This window comes from Prunus avium, chromosome 1, assembly GCF_965620075.1.
Source record: "Prunus avium chromosome 1, drPruAviu1.hap1.1, whole genome shotgun sequence".
In the NCBI taxonomy this organism is placed as follows: Eukaryota; Viridiplantae; Streptophyta; class Magnoliopsida; order Rosales; family Rosaceae; genus Prunus; species Prunus avium.
The window spans coordinates 8,845,794-8,869,883 of NC_142284.1; the positions used below are offsets into that span (position 1 = coordinate 8,845,794).

The 24,090-nt window shown below is 37.6% G+C and overlaps 4 protein-coding genes across 10 annotated transcripts; 2 read left to right on the forward strand and 2 right to left on the reverse strand.

Moving 5' to 3' along the window:
* Positions 1 to 2,304: 2,304 nt before the first annotated feature.
* Positions 2,305 to 8,733, reverse strand: LOC110763611 (ABC transporter B family member 11-like). The gene is made up of 13 exons (XM_088246632.1): positions 8,589 to 8,733; positions 7,587 to 8,003; positions 7,305 to 7,359; positions 7,042 to 7,217; positions 6,738 to 6,959; positions 6,405 to 6,643; positions 5,691 to 6,216; positions 5,177 to 5,450; positions 4,161 to 5,047; positions 3,750 to 4,016; positions 3,332 to 3,595; positions 2,926 to 3,219; positions 2,305 to 2,760 (listed from the first exon to the last, which is right to left on the reverse strand). The coding sequence occupies exons 2-13, from the start codon at positions 7,908 to 7,910 to the stop codon at positions 2,407 to 2,409; spliced, it is 3,882 nt and encodes a 1,293-aa protein (XP_088102758.1). The 5' UTR covers positions 7,911 to 8,003; positions 8,589 to 8,733; the 3' UTR covers positions 2,305 to 2,406.
* A 4,000-nt stretch (positions 8,734 to 12,733) lies between these two features.
* On the forward strand, positions 12,734 to 18,259 carry LOC110763542 (uncharacterized). Its single transcript, XM_021966338.2, has 17 exons — positions 12,734 to 13,338; positions 13,451 to 13,548; positions 13,721 to 13,840; positions 14,017 to 14,106; positions 14,213 to 14,328; positions 14,588 to 14,687; positions 14,801 to 14,872; positions 14,952 to 14,999; positions 15,078 to 15,155; positions 15,237 to 15,356; positions 15,644 to 15,749; positions 16,123 to 16,286; positions 16,625 to 16,759; positions 17,188 to 17,318; positions 17,435 to 17,497; positions 17,627 to 17,705; positions 18,009 to 18,259. Exons 1-17 carry the CDS (start codon positions 13,029 to 13,031, stop codon positions 18,090 to 18,092), a joined length of 1,914 nt encoding a protein of 637 aa, XP_021822030.2. The 5' UTR covers positions 12,734 to 13,028; the 3' UTR covers positions 18,093 to 18,259.
* Positions 18,260 to 18,660: 401 nt separating this feature from the next.
* PDE320 (pigment defective 320) lies at positions 18,661 to 21,137 on the forward strand. The gene is made up of 5 exons (XM_021966929.2): positions 18,661 to 18,986; positions 19,098 to 19,350; positions 19,437 to 19,791; positions 20,180 to 20,520; positions 20,791 to 21,137. Exons 1-5 carry the CDS (start codon positions 18,724 to 18,726, stop codon positions 20,986 to 20,988), a joined length of 1,410 nt encoding a protein of 469 aa, XP_021822621.1. The 5' UTR covers positions 18,661 to 18,723; the 3' UTR covers positions 20,989 to 21,137.
* Positions 21,138 to 21,217: 80 nt separating this feature from the next.
* Positions 21,218 to 23,612, reverse strand: LOC110764035 (Pseudouridine synthase family protein). Of its 7 annotated transcripts, none has more exons than XM_088246606.1 (6): positions 23,249 to 23,612; positions 23,056 to 23,155; positions 22,428 to 22,570; positions 21,975 to 22,349; positions 21,737 to 21,799; positions 21,218 to 21,623 (listed from the first exon to the last, which is right to left on the reverse strand). In XM_088246606.1, exons 1-6 carry the CDS (start codon positions 23,444 to 23,446, stop codon positions 21,387 to 21,389), a joined length of 1,116 nt encoding a protein of 371 aa, XP_088102732.1. In that variant the 5' UTR covers positions 23,447 to 23,612; the 3' UTR covers positions 21,218 to 21,386. The 7 variants fall into 7 exon arrangements, with proteins under 7 accessions (XP_088102732.1, XP_088102734.1, XP_088102735.1 ...); XM_088246608.1 differs by having other exon boundaries at positions 23,056 to 23,152; positions 23,249 to 23,606; XM_088246609.1 differs by having other exon boundaries at positions 21,975 to 22,337; positions 23,249 to 23,602.
* Positions 23,613 to 24,090: the final 478 nt, after the last annotated feature.

Consider the following 24,090-nt stretch of genomic DNA (forward strand, 5'->3'; position numbering starts at 1 on the left):
CTCAGATCACACATTGTTCTTAAAGCATCGTGGTGGAAAGCTTACAGCCCTGATCATCTATGTAGATGATATGGTGGTTACCGGTAATGACAATGAAGAGATGCAGAATCTACAGAAGCTCCTTGGAAGTGAATTTGAGATGAAGGAACTGGGTGAGTTACAATATTTTCTTGGCATTGAGGTTGCTAGATCTAAACATGGCATATTTCTATCCCAAAGAAAGTATGTGTTAGATTTGTTGACAGAAACAGGAATGCTGGATTGCAAGTCAGCTGACACACCTATTGAACAGAATCACAAATTGGGAATGTATCCAGATCAAGCTCCTACTGATAAAGAAAGGTATCAAAGGTTAGTTGGGCGATTGATTTATCTATCCCACACACGCCCTGACATAGCTTATGCTGTGAGTATGGTAAGCCAATTCATGCATCAACCAAGTGAAGCTCACATGAATGGAGTAATACGGATAATGCGATACTTGAAGACTGCCCCTGGAAAAGGATTGATGTTCTCCAAACATACACACATGGATCTTGAAGGATACACTGATGCTGATTGGGCAGGGTGTATCACGGATAGACGTTCAACTTCTGGATATTTTACATTTGTGGGTGGCAACTTAGTTACTTGGAGGAGTAAGAAACAAAGAGTTGTAGCAAGATCCAGTGCTGAAGCTGAGTTTAGAGGAATGGCTCAAGGAGTATGTGAATTGCTTTGGTTGCGGAGATTACTAAAGAATCTTGGCATTAAACAAGTGAATGCCACAAACCTATATTGTGACAATAAAGCTGCCATCGAGATAGCACATAATCCAGTACAACACGACCGTACTAAACATGTGGAAGTCGATCGACACTTCATCAAAGAAAAACTGGAAAAAAAGATGATTAAGTTTCCGTTCGTAAACTCAGAAAATCAACTGGCTGATATTCTGACAAAGGCAGTGTCAAGTAGAGTTTTCAATGAGTCTATTGACAAGTTGGGCATGCGTGACATCTTTGCACCAACTTGAGGGGGAGTGTTAATTATGTTGTCTAGTCAATTAATATGGCTAGTAATAGTCAATTAATGTTTGGCACCTACTATGTTTGGCACCTACAATATTTGGGGGGCTTGACTAGGTTGGTTGCCTAACTTGGGGGGCTTGACTATTGTAATTAATGTTTTAGGAACTTGTATATATATGTGTTGATTGTAAGTAATGCAAGACATAAGAAAGAATTCTAAACCAGAAAATCTCTACACAAATCTCTACACTTTGTTTGGCAGTCTACACTTTCATCTTGTTTCTCACTAATACATTAATCTTATTTTCAAAAAAGTTAAAACATTAACATATTAAATATATTATTATATTAATTTATATTAAAACTTAATATATTAATGTCATATCTTTGATCGTATTGAATTTTGTATTATATGTAATGAAAGATTATGAAGTTTTTTTGTCATGATTATTTTTTCATACAAACCGATCATCCAATCCAATCCAATCCAATGTACATTTGATCAGATTGAATTGGATCCTGACTTCCAATCATATTGGATTGGATTATAAAATTTGTAATCCAATAAATGATTGGATTGAATTGGATTGGTAAAAAAATTACTAGTTTCGAACCGATGCTCACCCCTACAATGCAATTTGGATAATTGGGTCTTAATGTCTTAGCAAAAGACAATGAAGGAATCTTTGAACTTCTTGGAAGGTTAGGATTAGAATTTGGATAGTTGGGTCATAATTTGGACAATTAATTAAGTTGTATTTTGTCAAAGGGATATATGATTAGTAGAATACATGGAAATGAAAACAAGGAATGGGGGCAAAACAAAAACTACTATGGCATGGGATGGAAGTGTTTGTATATATATGTAGATATTATATTAGAATGTGAACATTAAACTCAACATTATTAAACAAATAATCCAAGATTTCCATTTCCAAAGTAGAATAATTAATCCTAACATGAGAGTAAAGTGAGCATATACCTTCTATGGTGCACCAGGTGCACCGATGCACCAAGATTTGAAAAAAAAAAAAATTTGAAACCTGTTGTTCAAGTTGTCCGGTTCCCTCTTTTTTTTTCTTTATATTTTTTGGAGTTCCGAGCTTCTTTTTTTTTTTTGTTAGAGTTCCCAACTTTTCTTAATATTTAATCTTTGGCCTGTTTTTTTTTTTTTGGAAAGAAACTTTGTCTTATTCTTTTTTTTTTTTGGTCAAAATGTCTTATTTAATTTTTAGATAAACTAATCTTAACCTAACTAACCGAATCAAATTTTAGAGCTTACAAGAACGAAGGATAATACAAAAATGATCTATTCCTATATGGTAATTTACCTCTCTGAATAAAATTACATTATGTACTTTATTTTTCTTTGGATAAAAACGAATATAAAAGCTATCTAAGATGAGGCGCTTGCATGCAATGCTACCAAAGAAGCATAAATGCCATCCTTGATACCGATTAAAGTTTCATGCTTTCCTTTCTCTGCAATGACTCCATTTTTCACCACAGCGATTACATCCGCACCCTTTATTGTGGATAACCGATGGGCAACAACGATTGTGGTTCGATCCACCATGATTCGCTCCAATGCATCTTGAACCACTCGTTCCGATTCAGCATCAAGAGCACTTGTGGCTTCATCTAGGAGTAGTATCTTTGGTGCCTTCATTATAGCTCGTGCAATTGCCACCCTTTGCTTCTGTCCACCAGACAATTGAATCCCCCGCTCTCCTACTATTGTATCATAACCCTGCATTGTTTTTCCAAACTTAACATGGTTAATCTTCAACGAATAAAATTTTGTGAATTTTCATCAACTAGTCCTTCTCATTTATGCAGCACCATGGCAATAGATTACATTATAGTATTTGTGGCCAAAAGAAAGTGACAAGCTTGTTAATTTTGTAGTGCCTACCTGTTGTAAACTACTGATGAACTTGTGTGCATTTGCCAATTCTGCAGCAGCTATAATTTCAGCCTCTGGTGCATTCCCTTCCTTTCCATATGCAATGTTGGCTCTGATAGTGTCATTAAACAATACAGGCTCCTGGCTCACCAGTCCCATTTGCTGTCTCAACCACTTGAGCTGTAGCTTTTGGATTTCAAATCCATCTAATGTAATGTGACCTGAATCAGGGTCGTAAAATCTCTGCAACAATGAGACGACTGTCGATTTCCCACTTCCACTTTCTCCAACCAAAGCAACTGTCTGAATAACATAATTCAAATTTGTAAGTCCCAGAAACTTGAATTAGACTACGAGAACCAAATCTTAGGCATTGTTAGAAATGAGTAAAAGAACAAAACTGTTACCAAGTTACCTTGCCATGATGAATGGTCAAGCAAAGATCCTGGAAGATTGGTACATCAGGTCTAGTTGGATACTTGAAACTGACATGGCGAAGTTCAATTTCTCCCTTCACATTTTCTATAGTTGTTCCAGATTCATCACTAGAGTCTATTTTTGATTTCCGGTCAAGAATGGCAAATATGGAAGCAGCAGAGCTCTTTACTTTACCAAGATTAGGGGCTAGGGAACCTGACTGAGACACTCCAACAGCTGTCATCACGAGAGCAGAGAAAACCTGCAAACCAGGGAAATGTTCTCAATCGACTGAATGGTCTAATGAAGATTTAATTCTCAAGTAACACGTATTTAGCAGAGTTCGGATCCTCTGCTAATGTTTTCTCATCTATTTACTTACTTGAAGACTTGTAGCGCAAGGTATAAAAACTTACCCGGAAAACATCAGAGAATGTTGTCTTGCCTGCTGCAACAAGTCGGGCTCCAGCATAAAAACTGCAGGCATACACAGAAAAAAGAAAAAAGAACGATAGCCCAAAACCTATCCCGCTGATTAACCCTCGTCTTATCCCTGTCTTAATAGGGCCTTCACATTTCTTCTGGTACAATCCAATCACCTTCTCTTCAGCACAAAAGGAAGCAATTGTTCGAATACTCCCAACTGCATCATTGGCTACTTGACTTGCGTCCTCGTACATTTTCTGCAACAATTTAAAATTTTCAGCATTGACAAAAAAGATTGATCTTATATATATTATGTATGTCGTATTGGATGGTGTTTTGACTGCACCAGCTACAATTTATATACTATAAACTTTTGTAAAGTTTGGACTTTGGAGAAATACCTTTGCATCTGCACTGAATCCTTTCAAGAACTTGACTTGAACATAACCAGCTAATCCTAATAGAGGCAGCAAAACCAGGATTATAAGAGAAAGTTGCCAATTTGCCACAAAAGCAATACACAAACCAGCAATTGCAGTTGCTGAATTCTCAACCAGCAACCCTAGAGCATCTCCAACCAGCCCACGCAGAGAAGCTGCATCTGCGGAAAGCCTCGCACCAATTGCACCACTTGAGTGCTCAGGATCGTCAAACCAACTTACTTCCATGTAAACCACCTTCTCATAGCACATTGATCGAACTCGTTTTATTAACTTACACCCTGCCACCGCAAAAAAGTATTGTCTTGCTGGCATTGCTATGAAAGTTACCACTCCAAGAACAATGAAGATTAATGCCCAAAACTTCGAATCCTTACGGAGTTGAGGAGGTGGCTCGTAGTAGGTCTTGATTACACTGGATAGCAATATCGCAAAAATAGGTAAGATTGCCCCATTGACTGCTGCAGCTAAAGTACCTAGTAATAATACTGGGATCTCTGGCTTGTTCAGGTAAGCCAGGCGGCAAAGTGAGACTTCTGGAGGCACTCTTGATGATGCTGAAGCAGGAATATCATGTCCTGCAGATGCTGTTTCAAGAGAACTGACTGCAGTGGGCACACCGTATGAGATTGAGAAGGAATGACGGTAACTATTTCCTCTTCCAGATGATCCCCGGCTTATGGATCGCAAGTTTGAAAATCTTTTACTTGAATGTCTTCGAGAATCCACGCTGCTAAGCCTTTCGTGATCATTTACAGAAGTCTGTTCTGACACGCTGCTCATTTCTTGCAACCTTATAAGCTGGCTATATGCTCCTCCAGGGTCCTTAATTAGCTCAGAATGTGGACCTGCTCAGTTGACAACGATCAGTATGTGCAATACCCATGGACTATGAATAAGATGAATTGTAACATTATGTTGAACTATAGACAATACGATTTGGCCTTCAAATGGTACAACATAAACAAATGCATTACCTTTTTCAACAATTGTTCCTCGATGTATAACAGCAATGGTGTCAGCATTCCTTACTGTGCTCAAGCGGTGGGCTACAACGACAGTAGTCCGGTTGATCATAATTCTGTCCAGTGCGTCCTGCACAATTCTCTCAGATTCTGCATCAAGAGCACTTGTGGCTTCATCTAAAAGTAAAATCCTTGGGTCTTTGAGAATTGCTCTAGCTATTGCAATTCTCTGCTTTTGGCCCCCAGATAGCTGAGTTCCATGCTCACCAACCATTGTGTCCAGTCCCTAAATGCATAAATCACAAAACCACGAATAAGAAAAAAGGAGTTGAATGAGTTGATCGAAATAATCTGAGTTTTTAGAAAATTCATTTGATCTCTCTATATTTCCATCTTTCAATGTAACAAAATGATAAGATCACTGGATGTCTCAATAAGCTTCCATGGTCGTGGAAATTAAGAATTCACACAAAAAGTTCAGAGAACAAAATACCAGAACTTAGATGAAATTTTAATTGAATTTAACCTGAGGCAGTTTGTCTATGAATTTAGCAGCATTGGCAAGCTCAGCAGCAGCCCTTATTTCTTCAGTGGTTGCACCATCCTTCCCATAGGCAATATTATCTTTAATGCTACAAGTAAATAAAACGGGTTCCTGGCTGACAAGGCCTATTTTCTGTCTGATCCATTTCAGTTGGAACTCTTTGAGATTAATACCATCAATAAGAACTTCGCCAGCTAGGGGGTCATAAAATCTCTCAATCAAACTGATTACAGTTGATTTACCACTTCCACTCTCTCCAACCAAAGCAGCAGTTGCACCACTAGGTATTGAGAGAGAAAATCCATCGAATATTTGTTCATCCGGTCTTGCAGGATAACTAAAATAAACATCCCTCAGTTCTATGTCTCCACGGATATCATGTAATTGTTGCCCATTAGTGTCAGAAGCATCAATCTCTGGCTTTCTGTCGATTGTCTCAAACATCTTATAAGCTGCAGCTTGTCCAGCAGCAAATGCACTCAAGCATGGAGATGCCTGCCCAAGAGACCTGAAAAGTTATCATAGAAAGCAGAAAGTTATATCTTGATCTTCTGAAGAATCACATATCAAATTTTGGACTGAACGGGGTAGGGGGAGTAGTCAGTAGATCACGCAAAAATGCAAACATGTTAACTAGTACAATAGTACTAGGATCAACAAATTTGTTTCTTTAAATTTTACTGGAATGCAACTTACATGGAGCCAGTCAATACAGCGAAAACTATATTAATGACTTCCCCTCCTGTATATCCTTTTTCAAGTATCATCTTTCCTCCAAACCATATAGCCAGAGCATAACTACACATCATAATCAGCATAACCGAACCCATTCCGAACCCAGATGCCAAACCCTCTTGCACACCAGAGTTGTAAGCTTTAATTAAGGAGTTGTTGTAATTAGTTATAGCTTGCTTTTCTCCTGTAAACGATGCAACCTGAATTCGGAACACCAATCAGTTTTAGTTCTACACTAAGAAAATTGAAATTATAAAATTTTGTTTTAAAGATCTTAAAGACAAGTAGGCCTACTGTTCTGATTGAACCAATTGTCTGCTCTACCACAGTTGCTGCCACTGAATAAGCAGTTTGTCCACTGGATGCCATCTTTGATATAAGGATGGCCATGACGGCACCAGAGAGGACAAGAAGGGGGATAGAAGATAGCATGACAAGGGTGAGAAGCCATCCCTTAACAAATGCTATAACAAAGCCTCCTACGAATGTTGCAATTAACTGGACAAAAGTTCCTACCTGCAATAAGAAAATGAAAGAATAAGAGGTTACTGGAGAAAATAGCAACTGCTTAAGGCTTTTGTGTGTGGCATGTAAATACCTTCTCGCCCATGGCCTCTTGAATCAGCACAGTATCACCTGACATCCTCCCAACAATTTCCCCAGTGTTAATTTCTTTATCAAAAAAGCCAACATCTTGCCTCAGTATTGTTTTCAAGTATAAACTTCTTATTCGAGCAGCCTGTCTCTCTCCCGTGACCATCCAGCAAGACATCTCTGGCATGTAGAAAAAGCTACTAATCTCAGTTTCAAAAAAACCAAATTATTTGTTTGGTGCACCAGCAGGCAGTTCAGTGTACTTACGTAGAAATGCAGCTGCAGCAGCTCCCACTGCCAAGTAGACAAACTTTAGAGCCACCTGAGAATGTTGAATTGGCCAAATTATATGTTAGAGGAACCAGAGAACCAAAATAGATGTTAAAACAGAAGTAAGCTCACAGTTCTGATAGAACTGGATACCAGTTTATAGTCACAGAATATTTTGTTCTTTATTATTGCTGCTATTGCCTAGTTGACTTAATTTCTATGAAGATGTTACATTAACAGAGATAACTATCTACCAGTTTATAGTCACAGAATATTTACCTTGGAAACTGCATCAACCACGTCTTTATTATTCCCACTTTCTCCAAAGGAGTTAATCACATCTCCAAAGATTATGGTCATTAGAGGCATACAGAACCCATTTCCAATAGCGCTGATTGTACCAACAGACATTAACAGGTAATCCAAGGAATCAGCAAAGGAGAAAAGCTTGTGATATGGTACTGTTTTGGTGCCATCCTCCTTGCTCTTGCTTGTATCTTGTGGGTTGTTTTGAGAGTCTACCACTACTGCTGAGTGGCCGTTTGATGCTGCCGTTCCCTGCTCCTTGATTACATTTCCATCCGCAGGATTTTCCTCAGCCATGTTTTTCACAGCAATAGTAAAGCTGCTATATTTTACAAGAAGCACCTCAGAGAAGTAAGTTGCTACTATATCTGACAGAGAACTTGATCAGAGCTGCAAGACAAAACATTTATGGTTTGGATTAGGAACTAGAATTTTTTTTTTCTTTTGGGGAACTAAATTGACTATACAAACCAAGGAAAATTTGCCAACTGATTCTAATTGAATATGGAGTTGATTATTCGGCCAAACTTTAAAAATCCAATTGTTCCTATAATCTTGTTTTTGTGCGTGTGAACATTAGAAAACCCGTTACTGAAGCAAGTGGTACAGAATATGTACATGTTGATTCCAGAAGATGAAAATAGAAAATATGGGTTAAGAACACAGACAGGAAAGGGAAACAGAGGAACAAAAGAAGAAGTAATAACAAAAATACTAAGAAGCCTCACACGGCAGGAATGAAATGCAGGCCGTGGGAATGCTGAGAACAAAACTTCCCAAACACAATTTGAAACTAACTAAAACGAAACTAGGAATCAAACGAATGAGAAAAGAGAAAGAAACCAAGTGGGCAGCTAATGCATGCTCTAAAGTTGAGAAATTTAAATAGAAGAGACATAACCACAAACAGCTGAGATACAACTTCAAAAAGTGTTGCAGGAAACATTAATATCACCAAAAGATGAAGATACTCACTGAGGGGGAAACAAGTTTACAAACTTTCAGGAAATGGGTTGATGAAATTGTTTTACTTTCCCCCGAAAACATTGCTTTATAAGGCAGCACATCAGCCTACAGCCTACCAACTAGAAAGATAGTGTGGATACATGATTAGTCAAACGTTCAAACTATCCAGACTTTTAAAACTAAATTGAAAGACGTACAATTCTGGTCCTCTGCATGATTAGTCAAACGTTCAAACTATCCAGACTTTTCAAACTAAATTGAAAGACGTACAATTCTGGTCCTCTGCTCCTCTTCTTGGTGGCTTTGCTTAGGCAGGAAATAAAATGGGTTGCTTTGACATTAAGTTAAAGTTGAATTTGCAAAAGGCCCACTAATTTAGTGGTTTAGAGTATTTACTTCTTCAAACAAGGTCTCAGGTTCGAGTCCTAGCATCCGTGTAGTGTGTGTGAATTTAGTATATTATTGTCTCTTTCAATACAAAAGGTGCTCAAAAAGTTAAAGTTGAATTTGTCAGCTCAGATACTATGCTATACTACTTGCAATGCGAATCCATCTTTCTTTTGCAATTAAAGTTAAATATACCCTACTTTTTTTTTTCCAAAGTTAGGAAGGCGACGGGGTTTTCTTACATACACTGTCAATGTATCATGGGAGTTTGAACTTGAAACCACTAATATGCAAATCAAGGCAATTTTCCACTGAATTAGACCCCTTCATCACCTACCCTACCATCATATTGCTTTGATTTTAAATTTTTAAATTTTTTTTTTTTTTTTAAAAAGGTCCTGCAAAAACTTGAGACCAGTGGAAAGAAATCATTTTGGAGACGTAACAAGACATGTGACACATTGACTAGCACATTCTATATATCAATCTCTATAGTTGTTTGACACCAAAAATCTAATTGTTTGTCCTTCTTTTGTAATTATTTAACTTGTATGAAATGTAAGCAGATCACAACGTTAGGTAGAAGGTACCAATCCATTATGCTTTGCCCTTTAGATTAATCAGGGTCCACAGTCTATCTACATAACAGAATGAGTAAAATAAGAAGCTGGGATTGGAATTATGTTCATAATTTGGACAATTAATTCAGTTGTATTTTGTCAAGGAGGGGATATATGATTAGAATACATTGAAATGAAAACAAGGAATGGTAGCAAAACAAAAACTACTACGGATGGAAGTGTTTGTATATTATCGTTGACGAAAAATGCTCAAACTAAATATGTAGATAACTCGGCTGTGATATTATATTAGAACGTGAACATCAAACTCAAAATTATTAAACAAGGAATCCAAGATTTCCATTTCCAAAGTAGAATAATTAATCTTAATATGTGGTTTGATTCTTTCCCATTTTTCTTTTTTCTTTTAAAAAAATTAAAATTAAGAGTGATGCCCAAGTTTGTGCAATAGAAAGAACAATTCGAGCACCGCAATTTGGATGGTCCAATATGACTTTCGGAGGTTGACTATACTTTTATTATATCACGTGTAACTTGGAGTGTTGGGCAGGCATATCAGTACATGACAAGAAGTCAATCCTCTCGATTGCTTATCATTTTCTGGGAAGATGAGATGAGCTTGCATTTGGTAGAAAGTAGAAACAGAGAAAATGATGACAAGGTGATTATAATATTGTTAAGGATGCTTATGACTAATAATAGATTAATGGGTAATTAGTCTAATATGTTACAGTTATATATTCAGAAAAAGCAAAAAGACGTTTCTCATAGAATAATAATCTTCAAAAAAATTGGGAAATCTAGTGACAAACAGTCACTGCCTGAGCCTGACTGGTTCAGTTTGCAAAGGTCATGTTTTCTGGGAATCTCATCTGGTCAAGGGGTACGGAAAATTGCTTTTCACAATTGAAAAAAAAATGCAATTGCCATTGATTATTATGGACAGAATTCTTGATGGTCAAGGCTAAATAATCCTTCTGTGTTTTTTTTTCTTTTCTCCCAAGGAACAGATGAACTTATCTTGAAATCCCAAAAAAGGAAAAGTATCAGTTGCATGATCACATGAAACAGAAATGATGATGGCCCATAACCCTAAACCTAATTTATTTTTTTGACCTAAGGATGTTTATTCAAATTTTGTTTCTTGGAAAATACCTGGAAATAGCAAGAAAAGTAAGGGGGGACCCATCACCCGTGTTGGCTAAAGATTTTGGTTCTTTGCTTTACTAGACTCTTGAAGGAATTTCAAATTGAAGTAAGCTTAATGATCATTATTGGGACAGTATATTGAAAATTGTTAACTAACTTTGTTGAATAATCATCTCTTAGAGGAATTTTTTATTATTAATAACTTAGTTTTGATGGATTGGTAAACATGACTGTGTCCTAGAGCTGCAGCCTTTTGTGATTACTGACTCTAGTGATAATCAAGCAACAATTAGTTGCAAAAGTTTGAGTTTTCAAGGGGGGTTGGTTTTTATTGAAGAATATTCAATTTGAAGCAATTCCAAGTTGGTACGCGCAGGCAGAGTTGAATTTAATTATGAGATATTCAATTAAATTTTTATTTTATTTTTTATACAAGTGATATTTGAGAAAGAAAATCGAACTTACGACCTCCAATGCCACTTAAGCTACGAGCACTTACATATTTGATTGAGGTTGAGTTTAAATATATGTGATGGGCGACAAGTGAATTGAGCAAGATATATGATGGGCCAATTAAGAAGAAAAGGAAGGCCAAATATTCATTAGCACAGAAGGCCTTATTTATGGTTACATAACGTGAGCATGGGCTATTTATTGGTAAGTGATTTACTTTTTTTTTTGGTGAAAACCAAGGTATCCCCCGCACGATTACGGGGACTAACCCTCGAGGTACTGTCGGGCGCAAAGCGGGGACCTCTCCCAACAAAGTCTGCTCTATTCGCAAGCGCCTGGGATCGAACCCAGGACCTCTTGTTTAAAGGATCCAAAGTAAGTGATTTACTTCCTATCCATTTGAAAATGGATAATTTGATAAAATCATGAGTGTTGTTATTTTCACCCACTATTTTACTTTTTTCACTCACCTTATGTTTTTACATTCCATTCAATTTTTACTCACAATCGTTCCTAAAATGCCCCCAATATTTTGAACAAATTGACATTAATCTCATAGTCCGATCCATTTGACAATGGGCAATTTGATGAAATCATAAGAGTGATCCTATTTCCATGCTATATATAACTAAACTATTGCACCACTAAATTTTCTCACTAACATGGTCATTGTTATTATAAAATTTTATGAAAGCTCACTCATTTTTTAAGAGATTTTCTATTTAAACCCTGCACTTCTCTTTGTTCACCCCAATACTTAAATCATTAAGCTGTAAGTTTTATGATTGTGTAAAAAGACAAAAAAGGTCATCCAACTTAATAATTAACCCTAGTACATCTATACACAAACCCCACACCCCACACACCTCACCACTCTTCATATCAAGTTTTAGAAAAATATAAACTCCTCTACATCCTATTGCCAGATTATTCTTCTCTTTTAAAGATATAGAAAATTGACGAGCCTACCTCTTTAAATATGCGTGGGAGTTGATGGAAAAGCTTGCTGATTATCAACTCAACAATACCCAAGTGTTGGAATTCCAGTTACAATTCTTGGAGAGAGGTAAAGTTGTTCTCTTTCTCTAGAAAGTATTAAATTTCGAGTTTAGGGTTCTTTTTTTTTTTTTTTTTTTTGTTGAGAACAAAGAAAATTGTGGGGTTTAAATAGAAAATCTATTTTATTTCTTATTTTTTCAGTTTGGGGTGTATTTAATGGTAGTTTGGGAAGATAGTGGGGTTTTCTTAGAAATTGTGAAAATTTAAATTAAAAGATGGGGTGAACTTAGAACATGAGGTGAACTAAGAGAAGTGTGAGGTTTAAATAGAAAATCTCTTTTTTAATACAAGCGAAATTAAGGACGGGGAAATCGAATGTGAAACCTCAAATATAGGGATAACAAAAGTTCACTCATTTTAGATATACGGCCACATGACATAAATATTTTTTTGAAAACGTAGACATGTTTGCATAATTTTAGTAAGGTTAAGAAAGTTATGGTTAAATCTAAGAAAATAAAGTTGACCCGAGAATAATTTGTCCCAAAAAAATTGGAAAAATGTACCAAAACAAAGCCGAAAAGCGCTTGACCTTATCATCATCACCATGGTTGCAACTTGCAAAGACCGATAGAACAAACTCCAAAGAGAGCAGCAGTCACAGCAGCTGAGCGACAAACCAATCAATCTCATCCACGAAAACAGAAAAGCAAACCTTCACTTTCAGTGGTGCCTTTCCTGCCGTTGAATGAGACTGAACCAAAAACTCTCCTCAGATATTTTGAGACTCCACTCTTCTTCTTCTACTTCTGCTTCTTCTCTCGCGCTCTGCAAACACCCAACATTCATCTTCAAATAGGAGAGAGAGAGATTGGTAGATATGTATACAACTGAGGCATTGGGGAATTTCTCAGTGTTTAGAGAGACTTCCGTTTCAATGGCGGCCACCAACTATCTCAGAAGTCCAGTTCGAATCCGACCCATGTCCCGTAGCATTCTTAGTAGCAAGAATTTACTCTGGAATCATGGAATGAAGTGCCAGTGCAGCAGCAGCAGCAGCACTAGCAGTAGCGGCGTTGATGAGAAGTCAGTGTTTTCACTCACCTCGTCAAGCAAGTACGAAGTTGATTATTTGGGAGAGAAAACCAAAGGAGATTTGAATGTCAAGGTGGAGCATCTTGAGGCCTTTGGTAACTTTCTTTCCTCTCCAATGCTCTATTTCGTTCTTTCAGTTTTGAAACTACAACCTTATAAATATATGTGTGTGTGTAAAGTTTTGTTCTTTTCAATGAACCCATGTAGGAATTGATAGTCAAGCAACTTTAAAAGGTCCAATTGAGGAAGTGGCCAGGGTTGAGGCTGAAGAAGCTGAAGACTTGCTCAGAGACTTGGGTATCCCGGTGCTGTTTTTTAATTCCTTTTCCTGCATACATTTGGTCCTATATATGCATTACCTTATCTCTTTGCTTTCTTATCTTTTTTGTTAATATATGGTTCTCTTGAATCTTGAACCAATGGATATCCCTCTTATCATTTGCTTATGGTACTACCATGTTCAATATTTATGTGCAGACTCCTTTTTCATCAAGACAATCACCTCGCGGCATTTTTTGTAGCCGCACATTGAATCTTCGATCAATCAGTGCCATTGGATATGATATGGACTACACCTTGATGCATTATAATGTGATTGTAAGTGTCATCAGCTTAATATATGTTCTTATTCTCAGCATTAGTTGGCGCGTCAGCTTTGATGCAACATCAAGATCATATAGTTTTGCATGTGCAAGTGACTAGTGTTGCAACCTCAATGCATTAGTAACCGTTACTATTCTGGCTATTGTGTGACATGGATTTGTATTTTGCAGGCTTGGGAAGGGAGAGCTTATGATTACTGTATGGAGAATTTGAAGAAAGTGGGTTTCCCTGTTGATGGTCTTGCATTTGACCCTGACTTGGTAGCATCTATAAGCAAGTTAAAAGGTTTTTGAGTATTTACATAAGCAAGCCATAAGATCTAATTTTCGTTTTTCCTTCCTACCTTTGTTCCATCCTTTCCCATAGGTTATTAGAGGCCTTGTCATAGACAAAGAGAAAGGCAACTTAGTGAAGCCTGATCGATTTGGTTATGTAAAGAGGGCTATGCATGGCACAAAGATGCTATCTAATCGAGCTGTAAGGTACACTATGAAGCTTTTATTTTGGTTAGTCTCATAGTGCAAATGCAAAGCAGGCATTCAGTGTGCTGTTAAAACTTAGCAATAAGACTTCCTATGAAAGTTCCTATTATCAGATTTATTACTCTGGTCTTCCCTTGTATTATAACTTTGTGTATGTAGCGCTTAGGTTCTTCCAACATTTTGCACTTTAGCATATCATTTTTGGGAAAAGATGGAATCGTATATTCTATAGTGTGGCTTAACTTTTTACTCATTGAAGTGAGATGTACGGGAGGGAACTGGTGGACCTCCGGAAGGAAAGTCGATGGGAATTCCTTAATACACTGTTCTCCGTCTCAGAAGCTGTCGCTTATATGCAGGTACTGTTTTGTCTTAGCTAGAGCACTTTTTTAACTTCTGACTCATTTTATTGCTATTATTTTTGTGGATTTAGTTTATTCGTATGCAGACATTGACTTGTGATTCTTTTCAGATGGTTGACAGATTGGATGATGGAACCATAGCAGCACAACTTGGTCCACTTGATTATAAAGGGCTCTATAAGGCAATATGTTGTGCCTCAATTTTATAGAGCCTGGTATTGGTTTTTTCTTGCTCCTTTTTAACTATTGACATGATTTCAGGCTGTTGGAAGAGCCCTCTTCAGGGCACATGTAGAGGGTCAACTAAAGGTTAATATATTTATGATTTGTGTATTAGATATGTAAGAATTGGTTCATGAGCATGAACTGATTGTGGTATATATGCAGAGTGAGATAATGTCTAAGCCTGAACTATTTGTGACACCTGATCCAGAATTACCCCTAGCACTTTTGGATCAAAAGGAGGTACGTCTTATAGAAATTTATCTTTCAGTAGCGTGTGACATCATTTACCTCCTTATTTACTTTGACCTATTCGTGCATTAGGCTGGTAAAAAGCTTCTGCTCATTACCAACTCAGATTATCATTACACAGACAAAATGATGCAGCATTCCTTCAACAGATTTCTTCCCAATGATATGGGTTGGCGGGATTTATTTGACATTGTAAGTAAATGTCGTTTGTATACTTATAACTTCGTGCCACATTGAATAGTAATTATTTTACAGGACCTCTGCTATAAAAGTCTCAGGATCATTCTTTCCTGTGTGATGCTTAAACTAGCAGCATAATTTTATCACAGACCAGTGTTTTTTTTTTGTTTTTTTGTTTTTTTTTTGTTTTGTGTGTGTTTAACAATCAAAGATTGCCTTGAAACTTAATGATCATTAGAATTGTGATCGCATTAACAGCAGTGAGTCATGTTTTTTTGGTCTATTACGCTCCTTTTCAGGTAATAGTCTCCGCAAGGAAGCCAGAGTTCTTCCAAATGTCACACCCTATGTATGAGGTGGTGACAGGAGAGGGGCTCATGCGTCCATGCTTCAAGGCTAAAACAGGTGATGAAGACTAATGTTCAGTACTTGTGCTTGTTTAGCCCTGAAATTCTTTTATTTTTAAGGCAAAATACAGTGAAGTTGTTAATTTCATGTGCTCTGTGGTTGCACTTGCTTTGAATGTCACTTGGTTGCACATTAGCTAAATAATCATGTTTGATAAATGATTGTTATTGTGACATTAATTAACTAAATGACTAAGTTGTTAAGTTGGTCAAATCTCTGCTGTTTTTGTTCTCAGTCAACATCATTTTTACATGTCAATATATTAAATTCCTCTGAGCTTTGCAAGGATCATATTTTTGATAATTCTTTACTTTGTTGGCATTGGTTTTATTTAATGATCTCATGCTCATTCAAATTCTTTTTCTTGCAGGGGGATTGTATTCTGGGGGAAGTGCTCAGATGGTTGAGAATTCCCTAAATATTCATGGAGACGAAATACTGTATGTTGGTGATCATATCTACACTGATGTTAGTCAATCTAAAGTTCATCAGCGATGGCGGACAGCATTGATTTGTCGAGAATTGGAAGAAGAGGTTTGTGTAGTTGATTTTCTCTTTGCATGCAAGAGCACAGAAGAGAAAGTGCAATTAACATGTTTCTGGAAGTTGAGATCTCACTATCATTGAAGAATTGAAAATTTTGGCATGATTAATAATATACTGACTGGAAAAAACACTTTGAGACAACAAATGGAACCCAAAGAACCTGCTTGCCTGTTTCCTTATATAAATATTCTATTGTTCCACAGACAGAACACCTATGGACTATATAATTTTTAATTTGGTGTCCTAGTAATTGAGAGATTTAATATCATTGAACTGTTAAATGCTGATTAGGTCTCCGTTTGTTTCGTGAAATTTTGAGGCTGCAGTTTAGTGCTTTGATTCATAGCCGGGGTCATAGAGCATCACTGGTAGAGCTTATAAATCAAAAGGAGGTTGTAGGGGATCTTTTCAACCAACTTCGGCTCGCCTCACAAAGGCGAACTAAAGGACGCCCTGCTCAAGTAAGCTTTATCCATCACTGAATTCTTGTAATGTATAGTGATAATATCTCAATATAATTTTCATATCTCCTCTTTTTTATGCTTGTATCTGTATCCTTGAGCATTAAACAATTACTGCTTTAATTAACAAATATTGTCTACTCACCGTTGCATGTATTTGAGTAAAAAAATAAAAATCATGATGATCTGGTTATCATTTGAACATTTCTATACTAATAGATAAGTGCAACTCTTAAGTCTGGTGTTGCCTCTGAACTGAATCCATGCTACATTTTCTTTTTCCCATTAAGCATCACCACTCAGCAAACAGTATGAACTCCTAACCAAGAGTGTGGACCAAGAGATGATAGAACTGGAAAAATAAAAAAAGAAATGGTTTATATAATGTAGTGCTTCTTAATTTTATCTGAGCTTTTCTGCACTTTCAGACCCTTGCTGCAACAAACTTGGATGATCATGAACTCTCAGAAAGCATGCAAAAGCTACTTATAGTTATGCAAAGACTGGACCAGAAAATTGCTCCAATGCTAGAAGCAGATGGAGAGCTCTTCAACAAAAGGTAAGATGGGGTTAGGAAACATACGGAATTGATTTTTTTTTATTACTAGTGTATATCTGTGGAAAATGTTTCATTCATAAATATACAGTTGACCTTGTGAACCTGCTGTGCATTAGGTGGGGATTTCTTTCCCGTGCAGGGTTCTGGGATAAAAGCCATCTGATGAGACAAATTGAGAAGTATGTTCTTTTTTTCCGACAGTTCATATTTCATTCATCACAGGACTCTGGTTCACGTCTGACAGAAATAAAAATTTATATTTTGAGTTTCCTTAACAATGATTCTCTCAATTCTTTTTCATCTTACAGGTATGCCGATATCTATACCTCCAGGGTGTCAAATTTCTTGCATTATACACCTTTCATGTATTTCCGCTCACAGGAACAGGTAACTACTAAACACCAAAGCTTAAATTGTTAAGGAATGCCAACATTGTCATCTTCACGCGCAACCCTGCACATTGAAAGGCTGACCGTGTAAATTACCAAATGAGTAGAGAATGAGGATTTGAGATTTCGAACTTAGGACCTCTTGTAACCAAAACTCTAATACAGTGAGGTAACAATGTGAAAAAGAGAACAAGACTACAATATAAATGAACATGCAAATAAGCAAGCAATACATGACTATTTTACAACCCTCAACCTTTTGAAAGAGCACTTATATGCCTTATGCCTTTTACCACTGCAGACGCTTGCTCATGATTCGTACTCATACTACTGTTCGAGGTTTAATGGGTCTGCTGTGGATGACGAGGTCGACTTTATGTTGTAGAAGTGCATTTTTGGCTGTAAATATTGCTCAAGTTGACCATGCTAATTATTGTAGCATCTTGACTCCATTGTTGTTCTGTATGAATGATCCAGGCACTTTACAATTTTCAAGGTTATAAACTAATAATGAATAATAATGTTTGATTACTAATTAGTAATCAGTGCTTATCCAATGATCAGTGGATTGTTTATGCCAGACAGATTAACAATATGAGGTTATTTTCATCCATTAATACTGAACCCGTGACATAGTATTTTACCCCTACGTTGCTAGAATTCAAAGTGCCGATTATAGGGAAATATGTATGCGCATGCGAGCTATGAGAGGCCAGTCAAGTCAGTAATTGGCCTCTCACAGTTAGGAGGCACTTGGAATGCTTTGCATGTATAAAGCATTTCTTTTCTAATAAAAATACATCTAGAAACTATACACAGCGACTTTGTTTTGGGAATTTCAAATTAGATACACAAACGGCAGAACTGCTAAATATGGGAACTATCCCATTAGAAAGCACTGTCGTTTCCAGACTTTGGACGACTCGTCGTTCATACCTTTGTTAAAGCAAAATCAAAAGGGTTTAAAGAAGAAGCAGAAGCAGCAGAAGAAGCTAAAAAGAGCAAGCAATCTGGAAATGGAGATGAAGAAGCTGCGATGGGCAATGGACGGAAGCTTTTGGGACCTTGACATGTCGACTCCGAGGACCCTTGACGGACTGGCCCGACCCATTCCCGGCGACCCACTTCCTCTGGGTCTGACCCGAGGCGCCAGGCTCTCCAGGCCCAAGCAAATTGACTTCATGCAGCGTTTCATGACTACCCCTTTTGTCCCTTCCTACGCCGCCGCCAATGGCTTCAATCTTCAGCGAGTCCTCACCATACCCATTAGCGACAATTGGTACCCGCCACCAAAATCCACTTCAATTCCTTTTTGCTTTTTCATCTTCACCGTTTTTCTTTATGTGGGTTCAAGTTGAATCAGTAATTCTTGAATTGAAAAGCTCTGTAGGTTTGGGACGTTACTGGGCCAGTTCAATTTGCAGAGGTTCGTATCCTCTGTTAAGAAAAGTGGGAAGACAACACCCCCAGACTCTGCATCTTCATGGATGCAAAGCATTGGAACCCACCTGCGTGATAAGTCCTTGTATGCCCTTTCTTTCTGTTCTGACTTCTTGTTGACACCTGACGACACATTGGTGTTTAGTGTGGAGGCTTATGGTGATGACAAGAAAGCTCGAAAGAAGGCACTTTTTCAGCACAAGGTGTGTTTGTGTTTACCCAAGGGTCAATTTTGTGCTTCTTCTGGCTGGATTTACTGATAAAGCTTTGGTTGTTGTGTAAATTTCAGTTTCCTCATCACAATTTGACAGTGGAGGCAGTTTGGCCCGGGCTTTTTGTTGACAAGCCTGGTAATTATTGGGATGTGCCATTCTCAATGTCACTTGATCTGGCTTCGGTTGCTTCTGACTCCGGGGCCAGTTATCATATATGTGCCCATCATAATTCAGGTTCACCGGAGCGCCTTGACAGTGGTCAGAGCGATGGAGTTCCTGCTAGTCTGCTTCCTGGTTTGTCTGTCACAAGTGCTTTTTCTTTTAAGAAGAACATTGAGCTTTGGAGAAGTAACGCTCAGAAGTTGAGAATGGTGCAACCATATGATATATTCCTTTCAAATCCTCATGTTTCAGCTTCGGGGATTATTGGTAAGAGACTGCCTTTTTTTATTGCTGAATTATACTGGTAGATGATAGGAGAGGGGCAAGAGGGTGAGGTTTACTATAAGAATTATTTAGACATCCTTTTGCTTATATGAAAGAGATGTTTTCTGGGTAAAGAAAAGAAGCCATCAGGCGGTGGCATTAATGATTTACAACGTTTGCCCAAAATTGGGATCAAGTAGCTCTGTGCCCTTTGTAGCATAAATTTTCTGATGTTCATAACTTTTTTGTGTACTGTGTTTTAGCTTAGCCAACCCCTGATAGTTGGGAATCAAGTGAGTTGAGTGGAGTAGTTGTTGTCTTAGCATCTTGGCCATTGTCTTATACATGTACAACTCTTACTAATTGATAATTCAAATTCGGTCATACACAGGTGCTGCTATGACTGCCTCGTTTGGTGATAGTTCGGTTAGGTCACAAATCGCAGATGATGATCCTGAGGGTTTTAGAGGCTTTAGTATTCGGGCTCCTGAAGTAAAATCTGCCTTTCTAGCAGATATATTTGCATCTGCATCATTTACAGCCCAGCATGGAAACTTCCAAAGGCTATTCCTAGATCTTACTCGCTTTCATGCCCGTTTGGATTTTCCTTCTGGTTCTAAATTTCTTTCAGGTGCTACACATCTAGCACAAGATTTTTTCAATTCTCAACAGCCAAATTTGGAAGCTATCCAGGACATTTGCCCCAATGCCACACTTTCTCTTCAGCAGCAGGTATCTATATTTCTTTTATATTAATTATATTTTCCCTCTTGGAAAAAATATTTCCCAGAATTCAAGTGTGATTTCAGAATGAGAGAAACATTAAGGTTATAAGTTAAACTTGTTCTTGTAATGGATATTCCTGTGTTGATCTTGGGCTGCACCTTTGTAGTAACTGGGTTTCAAAGCAGTCCAGGTTATGGTCGTTTCTTACATAGCTGTTGAATCCGAATGACGTTGAAATGAATGTTGACTTTGAATTGCCACTGCAATTTCTTGCAGATTGCTGGACCTTTCAGTTTCAGGGTCGATTCAGGAGTTGCAGTCGAACTAAAGGACCAAGACTGGAACATACGTGTGGACAAGCCCGTATTTGCCCTTGAATATGCACTGCAAGTCCTTGGTTCAGCCAAAGCCGTTGCTTGGTATTCGCCAAAGCACCAAGAATGCATGATAGAGCTTCGTTTTTACGAGACATAAAACCATGTGCTCTTGACTCTTGATAGGGTTATATTGTCGGGTCATTTTGAGGGAGATTCTCCCATTAATGCAAAAAAAAAAAAACAAAAAAAAAAATCATTCGCCATTTGTAAAGTGGTGTATTATTGGAGAATTTTATTTTTGATGAATGCCATTGTAGTTCTGGTAACTGAAACTCTCTTTGTGCTTCAACATTATACTAACTTCTGAAAATTGGATAGATTTAAAAAAAGAAAAATATTGATGATGCAATAAATACACAAGTAATTTTAACAGATCCAAAGGCAACAACTTTTAAATTTAAACAGAGATTGAAATCCCCTGGTCACACCATTTCTTGAATACCCATGTTATTGGTTCTTTGTTTATTGTTTTGGTACAAATGAATTCGTAAATTCTTAGTAGAATGGAAGCTTACACGAGCCTATAGTATAATGCCTACCAAAACTGGTCGTGGAGCAACCAGATGGAAGCCTTAGATGCTCCTCGTTATACTTGACTGTCACAAGACTAAGCCCGTGAGGTGGAGCAAACATGGCATATTTAGCAAGTTCCCTGCGATCTCGTGTTGCCAATATCATGGGAACAATATAAGGAGGAAGTGCTTCCCTTCCAATTTGAAGCAGCAGAGAGACCTGCACAAGTGTTTCACAGAAAATGCTTATACTACCATTTGATGAAATGCACTGCGTAGTACTAAAAAGAAAATAACTTTTGATGAAAATGGTTAAGGTTGTGAATGCTTCACCATGTTCCGGACTTGTCGATATAAGAAACCCGAGCCTTCAACTTCTAGTTGTAAAAGAGCCCCCTAGACAAGGATTTGAATGAAGAATCAGTAATGAATCATACATTTCTCACAACAAAAACTTATAAACATGGATGCACTTCATGGAATGACTTATCAATCCATCAACAGCCAATGAAGAGCAACCTAAAATTCAACTGCTGTTGAAGAAATCTTGTTGTGGGGTTTGAAGTATTACCATTTCAATGACATCAAAACGGAATATATTCTTTACTGGATCTCGCACTCGTTCTTTCTGGGAGGCATTGGCAAAAGCAGAGAAATCATGCTTTCCAATAAAATACTTTGCAGCTTCTTTCATAGCAGCGGGGTTTAGCTTATGAGCACTATGGTAAGCATAGTGACGCTGAAAAGGGTCCATGAATGTGTCATTATATATTTTGTAATGATAAATTTTGCTTTCCGCTGAAAAACGAGCATGGAATTCGGGCACTGCAGGGCTGATCTCCCTCACTCGAATATCAGAAGGAAGAAGACCGTTGAGAGCTGCATGAATGCTATCTATGCTGTCATAGTTGAAAGGTGTGACAAAGTGTGCAACCTGAAAGCTAAACTGAAAGTAAGTCTTTGATATGTTGGTGGATTTGCTTGTTGTGTTTAATCTTGATGAGAGTAAGAAAGAAAATCAGACCTGACCCCAAGCATGTACTCCCTTATCTGTCCTACTTGCACCAACCAAACTAAGATCCTTCCTTTCCAGCTTTGTTGCTTGCATTAAAACTTTCTCCACAAAGCACTGTATTGTAGGTGGTGAACTCTGGTATTGCCATCCTGCTAATTCATGGAAGTGTTGGAGATGATTGATGCAGAAAGTTGAAGCTTAATATCAAATTGGGATTTTGAAATGGGCATCTGAAATATCTCAAAATTGACAGAAAATAACCACCTTCATGCCTATAAGATGCCCAATTTGGAAACTTGCCATATCAACTAGAAAAATTACACAGACAAAGTTGGAGAAGTTGAAGGAAATTCAATCATACATGGGGGCATTATGTCAAATATCATTGAAGCACATTTCCATTTCCAAGCAGAGCTATTTTCATCAGAACTCAAAAGAAGAAAAATAAGGTCATCACTTTCCTCTAAATTATCAAGTGGGTTGTCACTGGTGAATTAAGAATTGAATTCTAACTTGAAATCAAACATAATAATTAGCAAAACCCATGACTGGAAAAAGCTTAGAAAGCAAAGCACATCAAAATTCACATAATAGGAGGCAAAGCTCAATGCTTTAATGGAAGAAAGAGAACAATAACCTGCATAGCGGGTGCCGTCATAAGCAATAACCAAACGCCACTTATACCCTCCAACCCCAGTGTGGTTCATTACCAAGTGGTCTCCATCTTTTGTGTTCTGCTAAATTATCCATTTTTGTTATCGCCAGTTCACAATTATCATAATCACAGAGAGAGAGAGAGAGAGAGAGAGAGTGACTTTATTAATCATTACCGAAGTATTAGTGGGAGTTGGAGAAGAAAGAGTCCCGTTAAGATTTGGAGGGGAAGGAAGGCCTACAACTACATTGCTACACATCTTCTCAGCTCTCCATTCAAAACCCGCAATGTCACAAACGCTCGTTTTGCCAAATGACTCAAAGCAGATGCAAGGATAAGGGTTTAATGAAAACGAAAATAAATCTCCAGCCATCGAAGAAGTCAAAAGCAAAGAAGATGTAAGATGAACGGTTTAAAAAGGCGGACGCACCATTAGTTATCCTACATTCGAAGGCAATCAATCTCAAGGCTAATTGCCGGCAGTAAAGGCATCCAACAGATTTACCAGAGGAATTCTTCTCAATCTATACAGGACCTGCACCTCGGGTAGATGAGTAACTACTCCTAACTAATTGAACTACAAGCCTTTTACTCAATATGCTTGTGTGAACTATAACAATGACCGTAGAACCCGCTCTATAATACCATCAAGTGCTCGTGCGCAACTAAACTTAACATGCAACTTGTACACACCAACACTTAGGGGCCGTTTGGTTCATGGGAAAGGAGGCATAGGAATGGGAATTCAATTGCTTTCCCATGTTTGGTAAGTCCGGGAATGGGAAACGGATTCCTGGCACATGGGAAAGTAGGGGGGAAAGTGATGCCCCCCTCTTAACTTGGGTTTTGCTTTCCCTCCTCATAGGAAAGTTTGGGAAAATGTGCCAACATTCAATGCACAATTTTCATGACTATTTTGTCCCTATGAACAATTTATAATTACAACGTATCATTAAATGCATTCTTTTTTTATTTGATTTAATATGGGTATAATTGGAAAATTATACAAATTTTGTT